This window comes from Octopus bimaculoides, chromosome 4 (genome assembly GCF_001194135.2).
Source record: "Octopus bimaculoides isolate UCB-OBI-ISO-001 chromosome 4, ASM119413v2, whole genome shotgun sequence".
Lineage (NCBI taxonomy): Eukaryota > Metazoa > Mollusca > Cephalopoda > Octopoda > Octopodidae > Octopus > Octopus bimaculoides.
This window is the reverse complement of record NC_068984.1, coordinates 16,819,052-16,827,976: the sequence shown is the minus strand read 5'-3', so window position 1 is coordinate 16,827,976 and position 8,925 is coordinate 16,819,052. Positions and strand designations below refer to the sequence as shown.

General features: G+C 35.7%; 1 protein-coding gene across 1 annotated transcript in view; it reads right to left on the bottom strand.

The window, feature by feature from the left end:
• The window catches only part of LOC106875197 (reelin), a 200,233-nt gene that overhangs the window by 2,035 nt on the left and 189,273 nt on the right, over positions 1 to 8,925 (bottom strand). The window contains exons 55-56 of the mRNA XM_014923240.2: positions 4,613 to 4,829; positions 1,783 to 1,897 (exon numbers count right to left, since the gene is read on the bottom strand). Coding sequence (XP_014778726.1) covers positions 1,783 to 1,897; positions 4,613 to 4,829 — 332 coding nt within the window. The remainder of the gene's footprint in view (positions 1 to 1,782; positions 1,898 to 4,612; positions 4,830 to 8,925) is intronic.

Here is an 8,925-nt window from a genome sequence, read left to right as displayed (position 1 = left end):
TACGTGTCACCCGCACGAAGGCCAGTCAGGCGGTACTGGCAACGGCCACGCTCATCTCGCTCAAAAAACCTCATGTGTCACCCGCACAAGAGCCAGTGTCTTCTACTATAGCCTCAGGTCGACCAAAGCCTTGTGAGTAGATTTGGCAGATGGAAACTGAAAGAAGCCCATTGTATATATATGTATGTGCATGTATGCTTGTGTGTATATTTGTCTGTAACTTAGCAGTTCGGCAAAAGAGATTGATAGAATAAGTACTAGGCTTACAAAGAATAAGTTCTGGGGTCAGTTTTCTTGACTAAAGGTGATGCTCAAGTATGGCTGCAGTCAAATGACTGAAACAAGTAAAAGAATAAAAGAATATGTGTATGTGTGATAGGCTTCTTTCAGTTTCCATCAACCAAATCCACTCAAGGCTTTTAGTCAGCCTGGGCAGTATTAGAAGATAGTTGCCCAAGGTGGTGGGCAGTGGTATTGAATCTGAAGCCATATGATTGGGAAGTAAAGTTCGTGATCACGCAGATATGCCTATTGAGCTTTGCAAATGAGTTGACACAATTGGAATAATCCATGTCTAGGTTGTTTATTGTTCTCTAGACTTGGGTGAGTTGGCATCAGAAAATGCATTCAGCTGTAGAAAACTGCTCCAGATTACTCTCACCTGATTCATGCAAATATGAAACATGAGATGTTAAAACAATGATGTGATGCACAAGCATACACACACACCAACTTACATTTATATATTCCACAGCATTTATTATTGTAATCTTTTATGTCAATGATGTTTATCTATCTATGCATATAACAATAAAGAAAGCTGTTTGTATGAAACTTCTGAAAATAAAGCAATTATTAAAATCTACATGGTCTAGAAAATTCTTATAAATTTCAATTTTATTTTATTTTATTTTATTTTAATTTTTTAATAATTGATTTTCAAGTATCTTTCAAGATTCTGATTGCAAGTTAATCAGAAAACTAATTTTTATTCACTGCAACACGTTTTTTAGCATCTTACATTTATATCCCTCTTTTTCTACTGTTTCATTGCAGAGCTGTTTGTTTCTTTATATCTTTCCATCTCTTCTTTATTTACCAACTCTATTCATATTAGCCCTTCTATTTCTATATCCTTATAACTTTTTCTCTCTCACTCTTATTCTCATCATTTTTTCAATGCCTTTCATCCTTTGGCCTTTTATCTTTTTTCTCTCTCATTGAATCCCTTCTTATTTCAGTTAATACTTTCTTTCACCTGCACCCTGTTACTTTCGCTTTCTTTCCTTTCAACATTGTCCCTTTTTTTCTCTCTCTCTCTCTACCCCTCTCCATTTTATTCAATCACTTTCACTCTCTCCATTTTATTCAATCGTTTTCATTAAAACTAAGCAATTACAAAGTTTTTGTTTGAGATACATTGAGAATATTTGTGAAAATTCTTTTACTATATCTATCATATCAAAATTACTTAAAAACCTTTCATATCAAGTTTTATAGATATGCACATCACAACAGTTTCACACAAGCAAACAGGACATACATTTGTAGACAATTGCCCAGAGGGTGGTGTTTCTGCTGGTGTAATAAATAAAAGAAACATTATTATTAAACAACTCTAATGTGCCCAGAATGCAATGAACATCACACAATTCCATAAACAATCTATCCATTGTAAATTGGTTCTGCCATTTGTCTCTTGTTGCTGTAAGACAATATTGCGAAAGAATACAAAAGACAATAGATAATCCACATTGACAAAGAAGTTGCTGAATAATTTACCTTGTTAATGCTGTATTGTAAAAGAACTCCACGGAAGTGAGTTTTATTTTGCAAGTTAATATTGCATTCTTCTGTCTGAGAATGACAGCCAATTTGTAAAATAAATATGATTTTCCTGTAAAATAAAATATCAAGAATTACTTAGGTTCATGAAAACCAAAAAGTGTTCTTTAAAAGTTAGCTTTAGATTTTAATTTATAACTCCCATCTTGTTCAAATCTAGTTTATTGATTCTATTATAAGTCAATAAGACTTAAGCCGTCACTTGTTGCTATTCCAAGTGACAACAACACTTTTTCTTTCCTTCTCTTCATGCTTTCAGACTAAGGCTAGGAGACCAAAATGTTTGGTTCTCACAGACTATCACCAATTTCATTGGATTCTAGATTTTATTTACTGGCTTGGATTACTCTAAATAGATACTGTATAAGAAGCAGGAGTTATGTGTAATTGAAGAGTATTTTGTCGACTTCCAGAAGCTGAGTACTAAATCTTCATTTAGAGGGTTATAATGCGGATCCTTGTCCACTTGTATATTGCTGTTGGCACTGTAATATTCTTGTCGTCACTATTATGTTGTGGCGATATTCTGCATCTTATTATCCTTGTCTATTGTGCTATTGCTGAAAGTTCCACAAGACAATGACCTTGAAATGTCTACCTTGACAGTAACTTGAACTCGTATATATCATGTAACTGACACTGACAAACTGAGAAACTTGTACATTGACTCTCCTACTACTGAACAGAGGGATAAGAAAATGCTACATTGTATTTTTATTGATATCTAATGTTTCTGCCATCCACCAGCCTGAAGAGATCAATAAATATAGAAAAACAAAAAAAAAATTGATTGATTGATTGATGCTACCTGATTTCATGATCTGATATATTGATTTCTGATGATTTTTCTAACCACTTAATCTGAAGAAATTATTTCAAGTTTAGCGTTTATCTAACAATTACGGCAATAATCTTTCCATAAACTGCAATCATACATGGAGACATTTCTTCTTTTACTGGTTGAATTCTTTTGTTGGATGCTTCCTCTGGATTGCAGCCACATTAGAATACTGCTTTTAAAGAGTTTAGTCAATCATATTGGCCCAGTACTCAGTCATTTTATCAAAAGCTATTTATCTATCAACTAACCAATTTTATCTTGAGTTACGTCCCTCTCTATGGAGTTACCTTCCTTTAAGGAGTAAATTACTTCTAGCAACAATTTACATCAGTATACTTTCTCTATGACATTAGTTTTACACAGCCATCATATATATATATATATATATAAAGACAGAGACAGGAGAGGGTACAACAAACAAGATATATTAGTTTGACACTCAGGAAAAATGGAAGAGTCTTTGATGTTTCAAGCCTACGCTCTCCTACAGAAAGTAATGAGGGAAGAATACATGGAGAGAGGAAAACAACCCAAGAAAGAAAAAAAAATGTCTCTGGATTTATGGTTTCACATGTTGATATATATATACATTTGCCATGATAGATCGCTAGCCACTAAACCTTTTTCTATTTTCTCTTCCTGTTTATTTCTGTGTTCCTTTCTGTCAAAGAGCATAGGCTCGAAACAAAAGACTTTCTCATAACACAATTGGCTGCAGCACAGTTTGCCTATCAAATTTCAAGACTGTAGTTGGAGAACAGTTTTCTGTGGACCAATGCTGTTCCTGGTGCTAACATTCACTTGTTTCCAAGTGTGGTAATAATACTCCATTCTGTTGAACAATAAATAGTCTGGACACTGTTATGTAGAGAAGTAGGAACAAATGACACTAAATGAATGAGCCTTTTGTTTACAATGATTCTGTAGCATATCAAGATATGTCAATAAGCCCGAATGTGCTTTCATGGTCGACAGAAAACAAACGACAAAACCTGTGTGAACAGCACTATTTTAACCATTATACAAAATAAACATAAGCATGCACAAATACACACATATAAATGCATAGAAACTCCCTCATGAAAATAATTATACTTGCAATAAAGTTTCAAATGTAATTAAAAATTTTTTAGTAGTACAGCAATCCCTTGACTGTCGTGGGTGTTATGTTCCAAAACCTCTCGTGATTGGTGAAAATCCGCAAAGTAGAAACAGTACTGTATATACTGAAGGTGGTGAGCTGGCAGGAATGTTAGTTAGCACGCCGGGTGAAATGCTTAGTGGTATTTCGTCTGCCGTTACGTTCTGAGTTCAAATTCCGCCAAGGTCGACTTTGCCGTTCATCCTTTCGGGGTCGATAAATTAAGTACCAGTTACGTACTGGGTTCGATGTAATCGACTTAATCCCTTTGTCTGTCCTTGTTTGTCCCCTCTATGTTTAGCCCCTTGTGGGCAATAAAGAAATAAGAAACAATACTGTATATATTTTTTAGCATTTTTATAATTTGGATATACCTATTTTATTATAAATGCAAAACAATTCCACTCACTTTCCTTGTGAGTTCTGTTTCCCATACAGGATGTGTGATTCTTTGTTTACTCATCTATGGTACACTATGTATTTTCCTTTAATATATTTTAATTAATGTGTTATACAGTGCAGTACTGTACTCTAATTTTATTTATTAATTTTTAGGCATGATATAATCAAAATCTAAAAAAATATTAATATCTATCAGCCACAGAAACCCGTGATATAAATTTACATATATTAGCCAGAAAAATCCACGACGTACTGAGTGTGCGATAAGTGAACAGCGACATGCTGAGTGAGTGATAGGCAAACCACAATGTACTGAGTGCATATGGCGAGGGATTACTGTAATTGTCTTCATTTTAAAAAATATATTTTTCTATTTGACTTACCCTCCTGTAAAGAGGTTCATCGGTTGTGTGATGACATGTCGTTGTCCACAGCCATTGAAATACAAAGACTTTCCATGTGCATAAGGATAAAGAGCACCACAACCTAGTCCTATACCACCTCCTTTAATTGATTCCCAATAATGGGTAATAATGGAGCCTTCAAAGGAATCAGTTAGTCTTTGTAAGAGCTTGGCCTGATCTGGAGCACAAGTTGTACCTGCAAAAGAGAAGTAATTTAAAATGATTTTTAGGTTTTTTTTCTTTATTGATGGTTAATTATTACAGTGCTGTTACTATTTGCCTAGATTAATGTTCATTCAATGGAACAGTCATGACTGACCCATTTTTGGTTTGTTTTCAAACATAGCATGTTATCCTGCATCATCCCACATCATACCAATGTCCTTTGCTCAAAAAGATAATCCCCTTTTTTTTGCTAATAGATTAAGGTGGCTATTTCTGACACCAGTGAATGTTTTATTTACCATTTCCTATATTGGAATTCTTGTCCAAGCATGTCGTTGGCTGTGAGTGCATGCCATTGAAAAGACCTGGAAAGGCCAAAACGCATCTAGTGTTCTGACTGGCTGCTACAGGGGTGATTTTTGAGTCCTTCTGATAGTAATTGCTTTTAACACAGCACATTTATAAGAGATGGTTGTAGCCAAGTGGTTAGGGGTATTCAGCTCACTATTGCAATGTTGTGAGTTGGATTCCCAGCAGTGTGTTGTGCCCTTGAGCAAGACACTTTATTTCACATTGTTCCAGTCTTCACAGCTGGCAAAAATGAGTTGTATCTGTATTTCAAAGGGCCAGCCTTGTCATATTCTGTGTCATGCTGAATTTCCCTGAGAACTACATTAACCCATATATGCCCATAAAACATTTCACTGTATTTAGGTTAAACATTATGGTAAGAGAAGGACAGTATGCAACTGTTAGCTACGGGTGTCGACCACCTACTGAACATTTTGCATGCTCAGTCAGATGCTTCCAGGCGAGTTCATATCCAAACAAGTAGGAGCAGGTTTTGCATTGCTAAAACACTATCAGGGGTATATATGGGTTAAGGGTATGCATATCTGTGGAAGTGCTCAGCCATTTTGCATACTCTTTATTCTTTTACTTGTTTCAGTCATTTGACTGTGGCCATGCTGGAGCACCGCCTTTAGTCAGGCAAATCGATCCCAGGACTTATTCTTTGTAAGCCTAGTACTTATTCTATCGGTCTCTTTGGCTGAACCACTAAGTTACGGGGACGTAAACACACCAGCATCGGTTGTCAAGCGATGTTGGTGGGGGACAAACACACACACACACACACACACACACACACACATATATATATATGTATATATATATACGACGAGCTTCTTTCAGTTTCCGTCTACCAATTCCAACTATGTGGTTGGTAAGCAAGCTACTTACCACATAGCCAAGCAGATTGTTCTCTTGATCTGATCAACTAGAACTCTAATCCTTGCAACCGATGGAATGTCAGTGCAATGCAATAACTCGCCTATTGATGTGGATATGCATTAAATATGATTCAGGCTATTTTCCACTATTTTTACTCAGGCTGCCATGTTTCCAGCATGACCTCCTCCAAGCAAACTAGATTGCTTTGGTAATAGAACTTATTGATGACTGCTATAAAACCCCAAGTATTTCAAAGAATTTATTTTACCAGAACTCCTACTGTTAAGTATTCCTATACCCCTGCAACTTAGAAAGCCCTTCTCTGTTACTTTGCCCTTCTTGTGCACCAATCATTTCATTTGGTACAATGCATAGAATACTTATCTACTTATGGGGTGGAGGCGCAATGGCCCAGTGGTTAGGGCAGCGGACTCGCGGTCATTCGATTTCCAGACCGGGCGTTGTGAGTGTTTATTGAGCTAAAACACCTAAAGCTCCATGAGCCTCCTACAGGGGATGGTGGTGAACCCTGCTGTACTCTTTCACCACAACTTTCTCTCACTCTTACTTCCTGTTTCTGTTGTGCCTGTAATTCAAAGGGTCAGCTTTGTGACACTGTGTCATGCTGAATATCCCCGAGAACTGCATTAAGGGTACATGTGTCTGTGGAGTGCTCAGCCACTTGCAAGTTAATTTCACGAGCAGGCTGTTCCGTTGATCGGATCAACTGGAACCCTCCACATCGTAAGCAACGGAGTGCCAACAACTACTTATGGAACATTGCTACTTCTCCAATTAGATTTTAGTCACATCTTTCCTGCTAACTAAAAACTTTCATGTTCAATAATCGATATATCAGTGCTATAATAAAAATTATGCAGTATGTAATATGCCTGTGCCAGAATAAATAAGTAATATATTACTTGTAATAAATCTATTTGTTAGAGATCTGAAATGCTAATCATTGAAGATTTCATTTGACTCCTGTAATTGCATTTAGTTGTAAATATTTGCAAACAATCAGTTGAAATTATATCTAATACAAGTCACACACACACACACACACATACATGTATGTGTGTGTATTAGTAAATTTGATTTATTGGAATTAATGTAAATTTTTAATCAATTTTTATTTTAAACCAAAAGAAATAGAAATAGTAGGAAAAAGCAAATTTATGAACAGAAGTTTCAGTTATGTAAAATTATATAAAATTTCAGAATCACATGGAGAATTATCATTGATTTATTTCCTCTTCTTAAAGAATTTTCACAGTTAAGATTCTGCTAATGGCTGCCAGTAATTTTTCAAGGAATTTCTAAGGATTTCCACAGAATTGCAAGACTTATTCCTTTCAGGCTCTGACTCTAGAAGAAATAGTTTTAAAATAGGATCTAACTATCTCTACATAGATATGAATTCATAAATGATTCAATTCAAATATAAATGTATTACCACACATTATGGCAACTAAATGGTTCATGCAACATTTTGTTGTTAAATGTTTGAACATTTAACTGTAAAAACCATATGAAAAATCAGCTTTGATCATCTATAGTAAATTGTTGAAAATATATTGGTAGAAGTAATGCTTTCTTTCCAAGTCAAAGCCAAAAGAAAGAGTATACTCTCTTTACTCTTTTACTTGTTTCAGTCATTTGACTGTGGCCATGCTGGAGCACCGCCTTTAGTCGAGCAAGTCGACCCTAGGACTTATTCTTTGTAAGCCTAGTACTTATTCTATCGGTCTCTTTTGCCAAACCGCTTAGTTACGGGGACGTAAACACACCATCATCATCGGTTATCAAACATTGTTGGGGGCACAAACACACACACACAAACATATACACACACATACGTATATATATGTATATATATACATATATATATATATATATATATATATATATACGACGGGCTTCTTTCAGTTTCCGTCTACCAAATCCACTCACAAGGCTTTGGTCGGCCTGAGGCTGTAGTAGAAGACATTTGTCCAAGGTGCCACACAGTGGGACTGAACCTAGAACCATGTGGTTGGTAAGCAAGCTACTTACCACACAGCCACTCCTCGATTAAATTAGCCTAGTGTAGCTAATTAAATTAGTCTGATGTATGGTTTTGTGCTTAGGTGGTTGTACTCATGGTTGCAAGATGGTAGGGTTTCAATTCCTGCACTGAGTGGTGCATTGTGTTCTTCAGCAAAACATTTAATCCCTTGAGCCTGTAACACCGGTTTACCGGTGGATGGCTTATTTTTCTCTATACCTTAGCACCGGTAGAGTGCCAGGTATATGGTAAAATAAGGCTCAGGAGGTCAATACTCAAAGGGTTAATTTCACATTGATTCTGATCACTCAGCTGTAAATGAAAACTCTGCAATGGACTGGTGTCCTGTTCAGAAGGAATGTTATGATTTTAGTTGCTGATATGTCACCGGACATGGGTAACCTGCCCTGTGAATCCTGAGGATCAAGACAATAATGTCCAGGGGTTGATGATGATGAAATATTGAACTGAGAACAGAAAAATATTAAACTTGATACCTTAAACTATTTAGCTTTGCTACATTTGAACAAAATTGATTGCTCTGTGCTTCTAAAAAGTATAATTTTTTAGAAATAGGAAGTCATATTGTGCCTGTCTTTCTATGAGAAAGACAGCTAAAAACCAAAAACAGGTTGTGTTCTAAGTTTGAAAGGCTACTGTGTTTCTCTGAAACAAATAATTAAAAAAAGAAAAGCTAAGGAAAAGATAGTAAATTAAATAGAATGAGATGATTAAGTATGGCTGTTTGGATGCACCTGTTTTGATAGTACTTTTTAGCACTGGATGCAAACATTCACACACACACATATGTGTGTGAAATATATATATATATATATATATATATATA